A 19,022-nucleotide genomic window follows, 5' to 3' on the forward strand; every position below is an offset into this window, starting at 1 on the left:
CTGTGTGACAGGTCCAGTGTCACCCTGCTGTGTGACAGATCAGTGTCACCCTGCTCTGTGACAGATCAGTGTCACCCTGCTGTGTGTGACAGATCAGTGTCACCCCTGGTGTGTGTGACAGGTCCAGTGTCACCACTGCCCTGTGTGACAGGTCCAGTGTCACCCTGCTCTGTGTGACAGATCAGTGTCACCCTGCTCTGTGTGACAGATCAGTGCCACCACTGCTGTGTGTGACAGATCAATACCACCCTGCTCTGTGTGTGACAGATCCAGTGTCACCCCTGCTGTGTGTGACAGATCAGTGTCACCCTGCTCTGTGTGACAGGTCCAGTGTCACCACTGCTGTGTGTGACAGGTCCAGTGTCACCCTGCTGTGTGTGACAGATCCAGTGTCACCCTGCTCTGTGTGTGACAGATCCAGTGTCACCCTGCTGTGTGTGACAGGTCCAGTGTCACCCTGCTGTGTGTGACAGATCAGTGTCACCCTGCTGTGTGTGACAGGTCCAGTGTCACCCTGCTCTGTGTGTGACAGGTCCAGTGTCACCCTGCTGTGTGTGACAGATCAATGTCACCCTGCTCTGTGTGTGACAGATCAGTGTCACCCTGCCCTGTGTGACAGATCAGTGTCACCCTGCTCTGTGTGACAGATCAGTGTCACCCTGCTGTGTGTGACAGGTCCAGTGTCACCCTGCTGTGCGTGACAGGTCCAGTGTCACCCTGCCGTGTGTGACAGGTCCAGTGTCACCCTGCTGTGCGTGACAGGTCCAGTGTCACCCTGCTGTGTGTGACAGGGCCAGTGTCACCCTGCTCTGTGTGTGACAGGGCCAGTGTCACCCCTGCTGTGCGTGACAGGTCCAGTGTCACCCTGCTGTGTGTGACAGATCAGTGTCACCCTGCTCTGTGTGACAGATCCAGTGTCACCCTGCCCTGTGTGACAGATCAGTGTCACCCTGCCCTGTGTGACAGATCCAGTGTCACCCCTGCCCTGTGTGACAGGTCCAGTGTCACCCTGCTGTGTGTGACAGGGCCAGTGTCACCCTGCTGTGTGTGACAGATCCACTGTCACCACTGCCCTGTGTGACAGGTCCAGTGTCACCCTGCTGTGTGTGACAGATCCAGTGTCACCCTGATGTGTGACAGATCAGTGTCACCCTGCTCTGTGTGACAGATCAGTGTCACCCTGCCCTGTGTGACAGATCCAGTGTCACCCTGCTGTGTGTGACAGATCAGTGTCACCCTGCTCTGTGACAGATCAGTGTCACCCTGCTCTGTGACAGATCCACTGTCACCCTGCCCTGTGTGACAGATCCAGTGTCACCCTGCCCTGTGTGACAGATCAGTGTCACCCTGCTCTGTGTGACAGATCCAGTGCCACCACTGCCACAAACCAAACCCAGCAGCTCCTCCTGGGAGAGATCGGATCGGATCAGATCGGATCGGATCAGATCCGATCAGATCAATCTCCTCCCTGAGGAAGCTGCATTATTTGATCACCAACAGTTCAGCAGCTATTTTTTTCCAGGCTCAAGTTAAGCACTATTTTAAACAGCTCTCAGCATGAAAAGATTCCAGTTTGGTGGCAACTCAGCTCCAAGTTTTTATATTTAATTTCCTCACCCAGTAAGAGGCCGCCCTTGATTTCCTTTCCCTGCTGTCTCACCAAAATATCCTGAAAATTCTCCATTCAGGCACCCTGATTGCATCCCCCACTCTGCATCAAAGGCAGAAAATTACCAGCCACTCCAAATAAAGCAGCAGCTGCTCGGGTTTAACTCCTCAGTGCCACGGCTGGTGCATCCCAGGAGTACAGGCGAGTGTTTATTCCTGCAGGAATCCCTCCACATCTCCAGGGACGGGACAAGTTCTGAGATCAGGGGAGAAAGGAGGAGGAGTCAGACTTGAAAAACAAAAATCCAGGTTGTAGGTGAGACCTGAGCCCCGTAAAAAATCCACGGGAGCTCTCCAGGGATCAAACAAACCTCAGCCAGAGGGAACAGCATCAACAGCCTGGGGATTCCAGGTTTAGGCATTGTGGTTTTAGAAAGAAATTCGGTTTTTTATACACCAGGCCACTCAATTTACATCGATTTTCTTCAGGCAGAGGGAAAACCAGTACCAGGTTAATTACAATTAGAACAAGAAGCTGGGTAAGACCTGCCCCAAAATCAGAATTAGGAATTGTCTGGTACAAAACCAAAGGGTTCATTAGAAGAGATTTCCTTTTCTCCATGGGCAAAGGGCTGTGACTGTGAGCCTTCAAAGTGCAGGTTTGAGGTGCAGAGTGATAAAAAAGAAGGGGAAAGATCAGGAAAAACAGGAATTGTGTCCAAAATGACACCAGGCATGAAGGCAGTGCCACCCAAAAAGCAGCAGAGCCTGCTCAGGAAAAACAGACAAATTATTAAATGTGGTAATATTTAATAATTGGCTTTTAAAACCCAGGGTAAAGTCTGGTGGAGCAGTTGCTCAGTTTGGGTTTGGATAAAGCAGCCCAGGACTGTCCCTGGATCCCAGCACAGCTGGAAGAGCAGCTGGAACAGGGACAAAGCACAGGAGCCCCTCGGGTCCCTCCCCAGCCCTTTTGTCACACACAGGCAGAAAACACCGAGGATTTTCTCCCATTTACTTCCAGAGGAAAGGAACACAGAGCTTCAAGTCATTGTACATCATTCCATGGGGGAAGTGTGAGTGCAGCCTCCCCCTGCCCCGGCAGGAGCCTGCGCAGCCGAGAGGTGACAGGGGGGACACAGCCCTGGGGACACCCCCAGTGCCACCCCAGCCCTGGGGACACCCCCAGTGCCACCCCCGGGGACACCCCCAGTGCCACCCCCAGCCCTGGGGACACCCCCAGTGCCACCCCCGGCCTGGGGACACCCCCAGTGCCACCCCAGCCCTGGGGACACCCCCAGTGCCACCCCAGCCCTGGGGATGCCCCCAGTGCCACCCCCAGCCCTGGGGACACCCCCAGTGCCACCCCAGCCCTGGGGACACCCCCAGTGCCACCCCCAGGGACACCCCCGGCATGGGGACGCCCCCAGTGCCACCCCCAGCCCTGGGGACACCCCCAGTGCCACCCCCGGCCTGGGGACGCCCCCAGTGCCACCCCCGGCCCTGGGGACACCCCCAGTGCCACCCCAGCCCTGGGGACACCCCCAGTGCCACCCCCGGCCCCAGGCTGGGACTGAGCGGGCGAGAAATGATCACCAGGAGGGGAAATTCCAGCCCTCATTCCCATTATCCCAAGCTGAGGAATGGGGTTTGGAGAGGCAGCGTGGAAGTGCTGGAACACATTCCCAGTGCAGTGGGAACACATTCATAGTGGAACTGAAAAAAATTCCCAGTGCAGTGGGAACACATTCCCAGTGGAACTGGAACACATTCCCAGAGCAGTGGGAACACATTCCCAGTGCTGTGGGAACACATTCATAGTGGAACTGAAATAAATTCCCAGAGCAGTGGGAACACATTCCCAGTGGAACTGGAACACATTCCCAGAGCAGTGGGAACACATTCCCAGTGCAGTGGGAACACATTCCCAGTGGTACTGGAATAAATTCCCAGTGGTGCTGGAACACATTCCCAGTGCAGTGGGAACACATTCCCAGTGGAACTGGAACACATTCCCAGTGGAACTGGAAGACATTCCCAGTGGAACTGGAACACATTCCCAGTCTGGGAGCGGGGCACAGGGCTGGTGATCCATCCACAGGCAGCCAGGCACTCCCCTGCCAGGCTCAGGAATCCCAGGAAAGGGCACATTCCCCCCCTGGAGCTCCGTTTCTCAGGGATTTGGGCTTCCCACGCTTCCGTGTGCACGCGAGGGGTAAAAAGTGACCTGCAAAAGAGGAGGGCTTGGCCCGGGGGGGGAGAGGCAGCCCTGCAGCAGCTGCAGCTGCGGTGCTCAGGGTTTTGTGCATCAAAAACATCCACAGGGGCTGGTCTGGGGCTCTCTGGGAACACACATCCCGCGGGAGCGCAGTGCCAGGCAAAGCCGAGGCTGCTCCGTGGAGCTGTGCTCTCCCAAGGGATCCCTTTACTTCCCACCCCAAATCCCTCCCTGGCAGCTCCCAAGGAGTTTTTCTCGCAGGGATGACACAAAAATAGCCACCAGCTCCAATTTCAAGTGCCAGCAGAACAGCCTTGGCCACAAGAGCCTGGAACTCCTCGGGGGGAATCTTTTGCAGGTCTCCCTTTTAAGGCCTTAATGTCATTGCAGAGAGAGGGATTCTTTTGTGCTTGCCATTGCTGCCCTCTCTGAGCAGCACCAAAACCTCCTCAAACTGAGCAGTTCCAGTGCCTGGCTGCCAGTGCAGGATCCAGAGGGAGGGACACAACAAGCACCAGGTGTTTTAAGCTGCTGCAGGTACAACAAGGGCAGGACTGATGTGCCAAGTGCTCTAAACAACCACACACACAGCCAAATGTTGAGCCACTGCAACGCTGCTGCTACCCAGATTCTCAACATCAGCCACAGCAAAAGAAGAGAAATCAAAATCAAACCCAAAACCGAGCACTGGTATGGACACAGAAGAGTTCATCGTGGCTGGAGTCGTGTTCCCAGGAGGGAAGACTGGATGTGGCAGGGACTTGGGGCCACGAGGCAGGTCGAGAGCAGATGTTGGCACAGAGATGACAAACACCAGCTGGGGCCAGGTCCAGAGTGGATTGTCATGGCAGGAGCTCCTGCTGCTGAGCAAAGACAGATCCAGGAGGACAGGGGGTGTCCCCCTCTCCTTGGAAGTTCTGGTCATCAGTTAAGGAACATTGAGACACTTCCCAAACTGCAGCAACAGGATTCTGTTGGCTCTTCAGAGGCTCAGTCCCAGAGCTGTTTTGGGTTCAGAAGAAGCAGAGGGAGTCTTTTGTGCCAGATCTGTGAAGGGAATTGCAACAGGGAAGAGATCAGAACTCATCAAACACATCCACAACCACCCAATGCAGTTCCAGAGTGCCCTGGTGCTTCCCTGATCAGCTCCATGCTCCACCCCCCTGGAATCACATGCTCTGGAAATTGAGGTTATAACCTGCTCAAACAGAAGGAAAACTACATGGCCAATTCTGTGGAATTGTTCATGAACAGATTCCCAAAAGGAAAACTGAAACTGTCCAGGACAGGTGTAGGGAAAGCTCAGCTCAAGCCCATAAATTCTGGCCATTCACCATTACTAAATCATAGAATATCCTGAGTTGGAAGGGACCCAAAAGGATCATTAATAAATCGAAAGATATGATTTATTTATTTCCCTATCAGTAAATAAAGCCCAGTTGAAGCAGGCCTGTCCCACATAAAGAGCATTCCAGGGAAGATGCTGACTGCTGGACAAATCCTGTTCAAGAAATTCTTTTATCCTTTCCAACACTGCAGGGCTTTGTACAACTTTATTACATTTAAAAATGCAATTAGTCCAAGCAGCAGCTCCCTCACAGAGCCTCCAGCTTTCCCTCCACCCCTGGCAAAGGATCCAGGGAGAATTCCCAGCTCTCCCAGGACTGGGTTTAGCTCTGCTGGAGCAGGGATGGGTTTAGCTCTGCTGGAGCAAAATCCAGGCAGAATTCCCAGCTCTCCCAGGATGGGTTTAGCTCTGCTGGAGCAGGATCCAGGTACAATTCCCAACTCTCCAAGGACTGGGTTTAGCTCTGCTGGAGAAGAATCCAGGCAGAATTCCCAACTCTCCCAGGACTGGGTTTGGCTCTGCCTGAGCAGGATCCAGGCAGAATTCCCAACTCTCCAAGGACTGGGTTTGGCTCTGCTGGAGCAGAATCCAGGCAGAATTCCCAACTCTCCCAGGATGGGTTTGGCTCTGCTGGAGCAGGATCCAGGCACAATTCCCAACTCTCCAAGGACTGGGTTTGGCTCTGCTGGAGCAGAATCCAGGCAGAATTCCCAACTCTCCCAGGACTGGGTTTGGCTCTGCCTGAGCAGGATCCAGGCAGAATTCCCAGCTCTCCAAGGACTGGGTTTGGCTCTGCTGGAGCAGAATCCAGGCAGAATTCCCAACTCTCCAAGGACTGGGTTTGGCTCTGCTGGAGCAGAATCCAGGCAGAATTCCCAGCTCTCCCAGGATGGGTTTAGCTCTGCCTGAGCAGGATCCAGGTACAATTCCCAGCTCTCCCAGGATGGGTTTAGCTCTCCTGGAGCAGGATCCAGGTACAATTCCCAGCTCTCCCAGGATGGGTTTAGCTCTGCCTGAGCAGGATCCAGGCAGAATTCCCAGCTCGCCCAGGACTCTGCTGACCCCTGTGCTGCTCGGGGCTGTCCCAGCTCCCAGAGCAGCTCCCTCCCAGGCCCTGCTGCCATTCCCACCTCCAGCAGACACAGAGAGCTGCTCCAGCTCAGCTTCCAGCTCGGCATCGGAGATGGAGGCACTCAGCACCTTCTGGGGAACGGGAGGCAGATCCAGGGAATCCTTGCTGGAGTCCTGCAGGAGACTGTCCAGCTCCTTCTCCAGCTCCTCAGAGTCCATCTCTGCTGATTAAAGAAAATATTTCAGCTCCAAGGAGAATTCAGTGGCATCCTCACGGCACAGATTGAGATCCAAAACTGTTATTCCTTCCATCCATTGCTACTCCCAAGGAGTTTCCTGTATTTCTTTTAAAGGACTGAAAATTCAGTCCTGATCTCAGGGAGGAGATATTTTTTTCTTGGCACTGAGGCCAAGAAGCTCTGGCACCTTTCAGCAGAGGCAAACAAGCTGCAGCAGCAACCAGGCCAGAGGAAAAAGCTCATCACTTCAACAAAACAAAGCAGCAGCCTCCCTAAAAATAGATTTAAATTGACATTACCCAGCTTTGAACTGAAATCCAGCCCCAAATGGGGACCACGAAGATTTGGAGATGAATGAAGTGTCAGAGGGGAGAACTCCCTGCTCCCCATTCCCTTCAAGGCACCAACTTTGGTATTTTGGGAAGAGTTTATTCCCCCAGGAAGGTGCTGAATGTGGGGAGGGAGCAGGAAAGGGATGGAGCAGGGAAAGGAGGAGCAGGGAAAGGAGGAGCAGGGAAAGGAGGGAGTAAGGGAAAGGAGGGAGTAAGGGAAAGGAGGGAGTAAGGGAAAGGAGGAAGTAAGGGAAAGGAGGGAGTAAGGGAAAGGAGGGAGTAAGGGAAAGGAGGAGCAGGGTAAAAAGGGAGTGAGGGAAAGGAGGGAGCAGGGAAAGGAGGGAGAAGGGAAAGGAGGGAGCAGGGTAAAAAGGGAGTGAGGGAAAGGAGGAGCAGGGAAAGGAGGGAGTAAGGGAAAGGAGGAGCAGGGAAAGGAGGGAGTAAGGGAAAGGAGGAGCAGGGAAAGGAGGGAGTGAGGGAAAGGAGGGAGCAGGGAAAGGAGGGAGCAGGGTAAAAAGGGAGAAGGGAAAGGAGGAGCAGGGTAAAAAGGGAGTGAGGGAAAGGAGGGAGAAGGGAAAGGAGGGAGAAGGGAAAGGAGGAGCAGGGAAAGGAGGAGCAGGGAAAGGAGGAGCAGGGAAAGGAGGAGCAGGGAAAGGAGGAGCAGGGAAAGGAGGAGCAAAGGATAAAACACTCAGGACATACCCAGACCATTGATCCCCACTCCAGCCAGAGTCTGGGCCACTTCATCTTGAGTGTCACAAAGCTGAGGTAAAACAAACACAATCATGTACAGATTAGAAATTATCTTTGTGCCCTACTGTAGCTGCTTTATCGGGAGTGGAAATAACGAACCAAATCAGAAGCTGGCCTGAAGGCAGCAGGAATTAGTGCAAAAGACATTTCCACCTTGGTTTTCACAAGGAACATGAAGATTATTTCACAATAATAAATAACAACACCAAGGATGGCACATTTGAGGATCAAACCTAAAGCAGAATTTCACAGTGGGAGTAAAACTATCGCTCTAATTGGAGCTTTTTTACAGAAATCATGAGTTGAAATTGCAGCTTGGGCTTCAGAATCAGGAAGCTGAAGACCAACACATCCCAACCACGGCATTTTGCAGCCACTCAGCTCGAGCTGAAGGCTCAGTTTGAGCTGATGGTGCTAAAAAATTAATCCTTGGCTGTTTTTCACACCAGCTTAGACTGCCAGACTGCTCTGCTCACTTCAATTCCTGCAGAATTAACTCATTTCCCTCACTGAAATGCAGGAGATTACAGAATTAACTAGGTTGGAAAAGACCTTTGAGATCATCAAGTCCAAGCTATAAAAAAAAAAAAAACAAACAATAAAATAAAACAGAACAAAATAAAATAAAATAAAATAAAATAAAATAAAATAAAATAAAATAAAATAAAATAAAATAAAATAAAATAAAATAAAATAATAAACATAAAATAAAATTAGAATTAAAATTAAATTAAAATACAACAAATCAAATAAAAATAGGAAAAAACAGAATAAAACAATAAGAACAGAACAAAAACAAAACTAAACCAAAACGTCAAGCTGTTTCATGCACACAGTTGCATTCCAGCTTCCAAAGGTTTGATTTGTATTTTTAATACATCTAAAGATTTCCTAGGAAAGCTGGGTGCTTCCCCAATATTGCTGATTAAAAAAAGCCCACAAAATGCACAAATTTCAAGTAAATTAAAATACATTGCAGCAAAAACGGAAGACACAGAAATCTTCTTTTTGCTGATGTTTTAGCTCAAAATTAAGTCAGTTTGCTTTGGTGCCATAAAGGAAAAAAACTAAATAATTAAAAGCAACCAAAGAATTAATAATTAATTAATATCTGGGCAGGTTTCTTGGGAATATCCACACCCCCCTGGCTGTTCCAGTACCTCTTGGATCTGATCCACCAGGTTCTCTGCCCTCTCCACAGTCACATCCTTCATGGAAAGCTTCAGAGCTCCCACTCCAGCCTGGTAGGCATTGAAAACCTGGAAATTCAAAATAAAAGAGTTGGAGATGCATGATGCTGATGAAGTCCAGGCTGGTAGGTGCTAAATACCTGGAAATTAAATGTAAAAGACAAAAATATGCACAGTGCTGATGAACTCTAGGCTGGTAGGTGTTAAATACCTGGAAATTAAAAATAAAATACAAATATGCACAACGCTGATGAAAACAGTGGGAGCTCCTGTGCAGAGCTGCTTCCCAAGCAGGATCCTTGGAGAAACACCGGGCCATGGGGGAGCTTTATCCAGAGGGACATTCCCAGGGGAAATCCCACCCTGAGGTGAAGGGAGGAGGGAAGGAGCTGGGGAGGAGCCCTCGGTACCATCTGGTCGGTCTGGGAGGCGTAGATCCGATCCAGGATTCCCTGCACCGCATCCAGCTTGGAGTGCAGCTCCTCGATGCGCCGCTCCGTCCTCCGCTTGGACTTGAGGCACCTCAGGGCCTGCCCAGGGACACAGACACACACAGAGCTCAGCTTTAAAACAGAGAGAGCTCAGCTTTGAAACAGAGAGAGCTCAGCTTTAAAACAGAGAGAGCTCAGCTTTAAAACAGAGAGAGTTCAGCTTTGAAACAGAGAGAGAGAGTTCAGCTTTAAAACAGAGAGAGAGCTCAGCTTTAAAACAGAGAGAGTTCAGCTTTAAAACAGAGAGAGCTCAGCTTTAAAACAGAGAGAGCTCAGCTTTAAAACAGAGTCAGAGAGCTCAGCTTTAAAACAGAGTCAGAGAGCTCAGCTTTGAAACAGAGACAGAGCTCAGCTTCAAAACAGAGACAGAGAGCCCAGCTTTAAAATACACAGAGAGAGAGAGGCCAGCTTTAAAATACACAGAGAGCTCAGCTTTAAAACACACAGAGACAGCTCAGCTCACACACACACACACAGAGAGCTCAGCTCACAGAGCTCAGCTTCATAAACACAGAGACAGCTCAGCTCACACACACACACACACAGAGCTCAGCTCACAGGGCTCAGCTTCAGGAACACACAGAGAGCTCAGCTTCACACACACACAGAGAGACAGCTCACAGACAGCTCAGCTTCACAAACACACACACACACACAGAGACATCTCAGCTCACAGACAGCTCAGCTTCACAAACACACACACACACACACAGAGCTCAGCTTCACACACACACAGAGCTCAGCTCACACACACACAGAGCTCAGCTCACACACACACAGAGCTCAGCTCACACACACAGAGCTCACACACACACACACAGAGCTCAGCTCACACACACAGAGCTCAGCTCACACACACAGAACCCTCAGCTCACACACACAGAGCTCAGCTCACACACACAGAGCTCAGCTCACACACACACAGAGCTCAGCTCACACACAGAGCTCAGCTCACACACACAGAGCTCAGCTCACACACACAGAACCCTCAGCTCACACACAGAGCCCTCAGCTCACACACACAGAGCTCAGCTCACACACACACAGAGCTCAGCTCACACACACACAGAGCTCAGCTCACACACACAGAGCTCAGCTCACACACACAGAACCCTCAGCTCACACACACAGAGCTCAGCTCACACACACAGAGCTCAGCTCACACACAGAGCCCTCAGCTCAGCTTCACACACAAATCTGGGAACTCTCCCCTCCCCTGGGCTCGCTCCCACTTTGGTCAGTCCAATAACTCCTGCTGGCACCTTGCTGTGGGAATGCTCAAAATCAGAGAATTTTGGGAAAGCTGCAAAAGGCAGGCCTTAAAAACAGCAGAACTGTGGCTAGAACTGAGCAGTAGCCATAAGATTTGTCAGCAGAAAAGTTACGTAAGTAGAAAGTAAGGACAAATAAAACAATGCTTTGTGTATTAACACTTGGCTAGAATTACTCCCTAAGTTGCAGAAAAGTATATCTAGTGAGATATTAGGAAGTTTGAAGCTTAATCATGGAACTCTGTGCACTGTATCTTAAGGTTTACAAGCAGGTGTTGTATTTGAAATAAGCAAGCACTGTTTTAACCAAAGGTACGTGTGCTTGGAAAAATCTACTGTCAATATGCTTTTGCTTTGTGTGATTGGTCAAAAAACTTTTAAAGCGAGTAAAAAAAATAACTTTTAAAACTTGTAACATTGAGTTCTGCAGCTGCTGCTGGGGATGAGAGCTGCTGGCATCTTCCCACTGCCACAAGCATGTGGTGAGAGTGGTGCTGGAAAATAAAACAGCTCCAGATTTGTACACAGAGCCTGGCCAGAAATGCATGAGAAAATGGGGATGAAGCTCTAAAAATATTATTTAAATTTATAAGGAGAAATATAAATAAAAAATGTTTTGTTTTATTTTAAAAATTTTATATATATATTTATATTTTAAGTTTTTTACTTTGTAATATTATATATTTTTCATTAAATTATACACTTATAATCTTAGTGTTATTAATTAATTTTAGAAGGGTTTTTTTAATAGTTTTAAGTTAAATGCAGTGGTTTTTTTAGGAGTTAGAGTCTGTTAGTATAAAGTCTACAATTTTTAACATCCAAAATATTCCGGCTAAACTCTAAACATCTAAATATTTCAGCTTGAACATCAAAAATATTCCATCTGAACTATTGCAGCTGGCATCTGCAGCTATTCCCATTGCTGGGTGCTGAAGTTTCCTTCAGAAAAAGGAATCCTTGTGGAATTTCATGCTGATTAAAAGCAGGTACTTGTTGCCTGTAGCATCATACGAGAAGTAGGGAAAAACAGAGAAAGGTTGTGAAATCTGTGTTTGTGTTTGTATTAAACTTGTACAGAAATGATCATGTCAAGAAAAATATTTTAACTGACAAATTAAAAGAAACAAAAGAGCCAGGAGTTGAATTTTGATGATTCTGAGTGGCTTCCTTCCAACTCGGGGTATTCTGGGATTGGAATTGTCATAAAAAAAACCCCAAATCAACCAGGAATCCCTGAGGCACACGTAAAACAAGTGGGTTTAAGAGTTTATTTCCAATTCCCTTCATCACCTCTCTCTGGAAAATAAATCCTTCACCTTAAGGGGAGCTTTGGTTTCACTGCAACACCCCTGGGATGAAGCCCCAGATTGAACCCTGGGCATGATCTGGAGCAGCTCCAGGACATTTCCCTGCAAATTCCACTCACCAGCTGCTTCTTCCCAGCCCTGCAAGCACTCCTGGCGTCCTCTTTACACCTAGAAGATGGAAAAAGGAAAAGAAATTTCTTCCTTTTTTCACAACCACCCTCCCCCTGTCTCTGAGGGGACCACAATGGAGCATTTTGGATGTAACCACCCTCAAACCACTTCTGATTCCCACTCCAAATCCTTGCAAACATTCCCCACAGCCATTCCCTGCACCTTGTTTTCATAAGGAACAGGGAACAAAGGCTGGAAAAGCTGTTCCAGCACATGGCTGTGACTGTTTTACTGACAGGAAACATCAACAGGAGAAAGCAGCTTCTAATTGTGTCCCAAAGTTCTACATCCCACAGATGTTGTTCCCACCACCCTTCCCCAAATTACTTCTCTGCTTCCTGGGAAAGGGACTCCACCTTCTGTGACAGCAGCTGCTCACTCTGCATCAGCTGATAAACTCCAATGTCCACATCATTCATGGGGGACACCTTGGCGTGGAGGCCTCGGGCAAACTTCACAATCTAAAATCAGAGCAGCACGGGCTGGAGTCACTTCCCAGAAATCTAAATTAGGAATAATTTCAATTGGAAGGAAGGAAAAGAAATTTTTTGCACTCCCAGTTTAGGCCTTGGAGTCATGAGGCTGTCCCAGTCACCACAGGATTTAATATTAAACCAGGATCAGGACCAGCAGTGTGGAAACAGAAAGCCTTAATGGAACACCTGGAAGATTTAAAGCTGTTCCTGGATTCTGGAAGTGGAAGGGAATGTCAGACTCCCAAGGACTTCAGAATACTTCAGGGAAAGTGCAATCTCAGAGCCAAGTGCCTGCACCTCTGTAGGAAGTGACAAACATAAAAAGCTTTTCAAAAAAAGTGGCATTGCACGCTGATTCGAGAGGTGTGGAGTTTGTGTAGCTGGGAATAGTCAACCTGCAGGGTCTGCCATGTTTTAACTCTTAAATTAAATCTGAATTATTACAAATGTTTAATGCCAGAATGAGGATTTCTTGTCACCTACAACCAAGTAACAACACTGGAGCACGTGGAATTTACCTTTCCAGACAGAGAACACCCATTGCAGCCACCAAAATGGCTAAAATCCATTTCTCTCCGGGCAGACGGAAGGCAAGACAGGGATGATACCACCCAAAAGCAGTCACCTGGACCCTGTACCTTCTCTCCATTCTGTTCCAGGATGGTGACCCTCTTCTCCTTCTGCAGCTGGAGCAGCAGCAAGTAGAAGGTCCTTTCATCTGGGCAGAGGCCGGCGCAGAGGGAGCGGAGCTCGGAGAGGGCGACCACGGGGTGGGAAGAGAGGGCAGAGCTCTGGTAGAGGCGATAAACTTCCTCTGCCTTCTCCTGCAAGGGATCCAGCGATGCCTTAGGATTCCACCTTTGGGATTTTGCACATCCTGTGCTGCCCCAGTGCGTAACTCAACTCCACTGAGAGCTGAGTTACTGCCTTCACAACCTGGGCACACAAAACAATCCCTCCAGGCCTGAGAACCAAGGACACTGCACTGCCTCAGGCTCGGAAAAGTATCAACAAAAGTCAATTGTGGGGAGCAAACTGGGGGTAAATTACTTCATCACCTGAAGCTGTAATTGGAGGATTAACCCAATGGATTAATGGAGGATTAATCCATTGATATGTAAATGGACCAAGCTCATACCTGTCTGAAAAACCACTGTGCACCTATACCCAAGATGTATCTACTGAAGGCCTTTAATATGATTATAAATAAATATTTATCAATTTGTTATTATTATAAATAACTTTATTATTTATTATTAATAAATACTTTTATTTAATAAATATTTTTATGCTCTAACTCTGTCTAGCTTCCATTCTAAGTAGCCACTCCAAGGCATCACAGGGATGCTGTCAGCCCACACAGCATTCCTGCTCTTCCCAAATGCTCCCACACCTCCTTCCTCCCAACTTGGACACTTCCTGTTTTGTTCTGGAGTGAATTTCAGAAAGAGCCACAGGGAATTCCCAAAACAGTCACCCACAAAAACCAAAATTCTGTTACTGATATTCCCTGAAAGGCTGTGGAACAGCACAGGAACCACAGAGGCTTCCCCTGCACCTCCTGGAAATCCCTCCCCAGGCTTGAACCAAATACAAATTCCTGCCTTTAAAGATTTCCTGCAGTTCTGCTGGACACAGTAACCCAGACAGCCCCAGCAAGGCCTGGGGCTCATTCTGCAGACACAGAGTAACAGAGAGAGAAGAGAGGCTGGGACAGGATCCAATCCCACGGGAGAGCAGCTGGAATAATGCCCAGGGAATCTGGGCTGGTGGGACACTGCATGGCCAAGCTGTGCCTGTTCCATCCCCTGCTCATCCCCAGATGGAGCTTGGGCTGAGAGTTCCTCGTGTCCTACTCAGGAATGAGCTCCAGCCTGGGATTCACAGCTGCCTCCCAGCACAGTTCCTGCCTCCCTGGACAAGCAAGGAATTGTGTCCCTTCCTTTTCTTGGAGTCACTGAAAAATCATTGTCAGAACGATTTGGGATGGAAGGACCTGAAATCCCCCCCAGTGCCACCCCTGAAGAGGCAGGGACATCTCCCACTGCCCCAGGCTGCTCCAGCCTGGCCTTGGACATTTCCAGGGATCCAGGGGCAGCCACAGCTCCTCTGGGAATTCCATCCCAGCCACATTGGGAATTCCTTCCCAAAATCCCATCCATCCCTGCCCTGTGGCAGTGGGAGCCACTCCCTGTGTCCTGTGTCTCCATCCCTTGTCCAAATCCCTCTCCAGCTCTCCTGGAGCCCCTTCAGGCTCTGGAAGGGGATGTTAGCTCTCCCTGGAGTTTCTCTTCTCCAGGTGAACATTCCCAGCTCTCCCAGCCCTTGGAGCAGCTCCATCATTTTTAAGGAACATCTAAATCCACTTCCCATCTCCAAGTCACTCTACCCATCTCCCTCCAGGTTTTTGAACACCTCAGGAGGAGCAACGAAGATCTGCTCATCCCTGACCCTTCCTTCCCAGCACATGAAATTACTCCTGTTTTTTTTCCTGGAGATGCACAATCCCAGGAAAGCTCTCCACAACACTCACCTGCAGCAGCTCCACGTAAATCAGAACCTCCTCCTCCTCAGGAATTTTGCTGTCCCCCAGGACGCTGGACAGGGTCCACTTGAGGGGCTTCAGGATGAAAACTCCCACACCCCATGAGATCCAGCTGCTGTCTACACTGGCCATGAAGTCCGACTCCCTCTGGAGCTTCCCACGTCTAGGGAAAAGATAATTCAGGTGGAAGTGAAGACAGTCAGTCTGAACCTTGGATATCCTGCACATCCTCCACTCCAGGAGTATTTTCTATCAACAAATCCAGCTCAAGTTCGAGATTTCATTGCTGGAAGCACACAGAGGTTTCCATTCCTCCCCTGCTTCCTCTGAAGCCCAAATGCCTTTTATTTACTCTTTTTTCCCATTTTACAAGTTTCTCCCAGTTTTCTACTCGAAACTGATGAGGCATCAAACCAGAGAATGAACAGGAGGGTCAATTTTAGGGGCAATCAGCCGTTTCAGGATAGTTTTTATATCAAATTGCAACAATAGTTTCTCAGACCTACTGGTTTTAATTTTCAGGTCACCAGCAGAGCTCCTGCTGCTTTGAGCCTCTTCGAGATACCAGTCCCGGGCTCCAATTTCACAGCACAAAACCTCTGGTTGCAAACATTAGCCCAACACATCCCAGTGCCCTCGGCAGCTGCGACACCACAACATTCCAGGGTACATCCCCCCTTTAAAGAGCGATATTCCCGTGGGAATATTCCCTGTCCTCCCACACCTCCTGCGAGCCCTGGCTGAGCTCCGATTCCCTGTCCAGCTCAGCCTCCCAAATTCCACACACACACACGTCATAAACCGCAATTCACAGCATCTCAGACTGCTTTGGGTTGGAAGGACCTTAAATCCCACCCAGTGCTACCCTGCCATGCCAGGGACACCTCCCGCTGTCTCGGGTTGCTCCGAGCAACATGGCCAAACAAACCTTGGACGCTTCCAGTGACGGGGCAGCCACAGCTCCTGTGGGAAACCCGTGCCAGGGCCTGGCGGCGCAGAATTCACCCTTAGGCTGGCAGCGCACGGATCCACCGCCAGCCGCATCCCCCCGCAGCCCGCCCGACCTCCCTTACCTCAGCAGCTCCCTGAGGACGGTGCCGAGCCCCAGGGGCACGCTGCCCCGCCGCTCGAAGCCGTTCTGCAGCTCCCTCAGGCACGTCCTCACCGCGCCCCGCCGCCGGCCGCGGGCCAGAACCAGCCCGACCCAAAAGGCCATCTTGCTGTCCCACTCGGTGCTGTTCACCTCGCGGCTCTGCTTGAAGGCCGAGAACAGGAAGGCCATGCGCTCGTCATCCGTCTCCCACTCCGGGGGCAGGTCCCCGGCCGGGGCCGGCCCAGGGGGAGCCTCGCCCGGGCTGCACATCTACGCGAGCCCCCGGCTCGGCCGCGGCCTCCGCCCGGCCCGGCCGCCCGCCCGCCTCAGGGGAGCCGCGCACGGCGCATGCGCGCTGCCACCCCCGCGTCACTTGGGGTGGGCCGCGCCGTCCCGTCCCCCCCCCGCTCGGCCCCCGCTGTGGTACGGCCCGGAGGCGGGCAAAGGCCCCGCCCCCAACGGCCGGCGGTGACGTCACTGTGACGTCATTTATGGTGGGGAGAGAGCGGGGTTTGGGGTATTTGGGACTATGTATAAAAATTGAATGTTATTATTGTGAATTGTTATATTGTTATATATTATTTTATATTTGGGAATATAATGTAATGTAATGTAATGTAATGTAATGTAATGTAATGTAATGTAATGTAATATAATGTAATATAATATAATGTAATGTAATGTAATATAATATAATATAATATAATATAATATAATATAATATAATATAATATAATATAATATAATATAATATAATATAATATAATATAATATAATATAATATAATATAATAATATAATATAATGAGCTGATCCCAAGGCTCAGCTGATCCCAGGTTTAAGCTGATCCCGAGGCTGAGCTGATCCCAAGGCTCAGCTGATCCCAGGTTTAAGCTGATCCCAAGGCTCAGCTGATCCCGAGGCTGAGCTGATCCCAGGTTTAAGCTGATCCCAAGGCTGAGCAGATCCCGAGGCTCAGCTGATCCCAGGTTTAAGCTGATCCCAAGGCTGAGCTGACCCCAGGTTTAAGCTGATCCCAAGGCTGAGCAGATCCCGAGGCTGAGCTGATCCCAAGGCTCAGCTGATCCCAAGGCTGAGCTGATCCCAAGGCTCAGCTGATCCCGAGGCTGAGCAGATCCCAAGTCTGAGCTGATCCCAGGTTTAAGCTGATCCCGAGGCTGAGCTGATCCCAGGTTTAAGCTGATCCCAAGGCTGAGCTGATCCCAAGGCCCAGCTGATCCCAGCCGGCTCCGGGCCGGGAGCTGCCCGGGGGGATGGATCCCCTCAGCCCCCCTGGCTGCCCCCCACTGTGGGATGGGGAGAGATTCCAGAGAGGTGGAGACCCTGAGACGGGCGAGGGATGCAAAACAAGGAATTCCTTCCCTGGTTTCCACTGGTCAGCCCTTCCTAGGGAAGCAGGGATCCAGCACATGAATTTGGGAAAATAAATCCCGTAATTCCAAATATTCTGCTTCCCTTCTGCCCTTCACAGAGAAACAGGGATCCAGCATAAATTTTTGGGATGATAAATCCCATCATTCCAAATAATTCCCTCTGCCCTTCCCAGGGAAGCAGGGATCCAGCACAGGTATTTGAGAAAATAAATCCCGTAATTCCAAATATTCTGCTTCCCCTCTGGCCTTCATGGGGAAACAGGGATCAGCACAAAATTTTAGGAAGATAAATCCCAGCATTCCAAATAAATCCCTCTGCCCTTCCCAAGGAAGCAGGGATTGGGAAGATAAATCCCAGCATTCCAAATCAATCCCATCATTCCAAATGTTCTGCTTCCCCTCTGCCAGAGAAGCAGGGATCCAGCACACATTTTTGGGATGATAAATCCCATCATTCCAAATAACTCCCTCTGCCCTTCCCAGGGAAGCAGGGATCCAGCACATATTTTTGGGATGATAAATCCCATCATTCCAAATGTTTCTGCTTCCCCTCTGCCCTTCCCAGGAATTTGGATAGGTGGTTTGGATAAGGAGTTTGAATATGGAGAACTTTGGATAAGGAGGGGTTTGGATATGGAGGAGTTTGGATAGGGAGTTTGGATAAGGAGGAGTTTGGATAGGGAGTTTTGCAAACTCACCCTTTTCCTTCATCCCACAGCTCCTTTGAAGTCCTGGTTCGAGGGGAGGGAAGGGAGAGGAGAGAGCTGAGCTCAGACTCTGCATTTACTCTTAATTTTCCCGTGTTTTCAGGCCACTGGGCTGGCACGGGAAGGAGAAAGGTTTATTTGACCTTTCCCCTGCCCAGAGGCTGGGAAGCTGCCTGGGGAAAGGCAGAAAGGATGAAAAATCCACCTGCTTGCCCTGAGCACCCCACAAACCCCAAAAATAAAGCAGGTCACAAAGTGAGTGAGGACAGAAATGTGACACCTCTCACCGTTTTTTTGTTTTTTTGTTTTTCCTGTTTCAAAGAGGAACTTGGAATTTATGAGGCAAATCATTTTGGGGGGGGAAGGTCAAAATTATCACACAGCCTCAGAGCCCTCCCAGGCGCCATGAGAGGCAGGAGGCAGCACAGATCTGAAGGTAAAAACTGGATGGTGATGTTCAAAAATAAAACAGAAATGGTCACGTACCCAAGCAGCTCCCCGGGGTGTGCTGAGGGTCACAGCCCCAAGAAAGACAATCTGGGAGGGGAGATTGGAGCCTCCCACAGCCCCAGTCTTTGGTAGGGCTGGATGTTGAACAAACAGAAGCTGAGTCAGACAGACAGGAACGTTTTGAAGGTCTGAACATCAGCGAGGTTACCCATTAACTTAGCCTCGATTTCCCCAGTCACCCATTTATTGCTCGTTCCCTGTGGGAATTTCGTGCTCCAGACTCCCTTCTCTGAGAGAAGCTCTCAGAGAGCTCCAACCCTCACGCTCGTTTTATTCTCCACCTGCAGCAGAGCTGA

At 49.8% G+C, this 19,022-nt stretch overlaps 1 protein-coding gene across 2 annotated transcripts; it reads right to left on the reverse strand.

Annotated features, from left to right (window-relative positions):
• Positions 1 to 3,162: 3,162 nt before the first annotated feature.
• CHMP7 (charged multivesicular body protein 7) lies at positions 3,163 to 16,436 on the reverse strand. Of its 2 annotated transcripts, none has more exons than XM_021548181.3 (10): positions 16,097 to 16,436; positions 15,012 to 15,186; positions 13,117 to 13,302; positions 12,330 to 12,463; positions 11,951 to 11,999; positions 9,170 to 9,289; positions 8,730 to 8,828; positions 7,519 to 7,579; positions 6,305 to 6,469; positions 3,163 to 4,873 (listed from the first exon to the last, which is right to left on the reverse strand). In XM_021548181.3, the coding sequence occupies exons 1-10, from the start codon at positions 16,384 to 16,386 to the stop codon at positions 4,809 to 4,811; spliced, it is 1,344 nt and encodes a 447-aa protein (XP_021403856.1). In that variant the 5' UTR covers positions 16,387 to 16,436; the 3' UTR covers positions 3,163 to 4,808. The 2 variants fall into 2 exon arrangements, with proteins under 2 accessions (XP_021403856.1, XP_021403857.1); XM_021548182.3 differs by having other exon boundaries at positions 3,165 to 4,873; positions 6,305 to 6,466.
• Between the last annotated feature and the right edge of the window lie 2,586 nt (positions 16,437 to 19,022).

Source organism: Lonchura striata, chromosome 32, assembly GCF_046129695.1.
Source record: "Lonchura striata isolate bLonStr1 chromosome 32, bLonStr1.mat, whole genome shotgun sequence".
Classification (NCBI taxonomy): Eukaryota; Metazoa; Chordata; class Aves; order Passeriformes; family Estrildidae; genus Lonchura; species Lonchura striata.

What these genes read in the sequence shown, in the direction of transcription:
- CHMP7 (XM_021548181.3), bottom strand. Translation starts at nt 16,386, where the DNA reads ATGTGCAGCCCGGGCGAGGCTCCCCCTGGGCCGGCCCCGGCCGGGGAC. An exon ending in GGGCTGGGAAGAAGCAGCTG is followed by an intron (nt 9,290 to 11,950) that starts GTGAGTGGAATT and finishes GTCCCTGGGCAG; the next exon opens with GCCCTGAGGTGCCTCAAGTC. An exon ending in TGGTGGATCAGATCCAAGAG is followed by an intron (nt 7,580 to 8,729) that starts GTACTGGAACAG and finishes GTTTTACCTCAG; the next exon opens with CTTTGTGACACTCAAGATGA.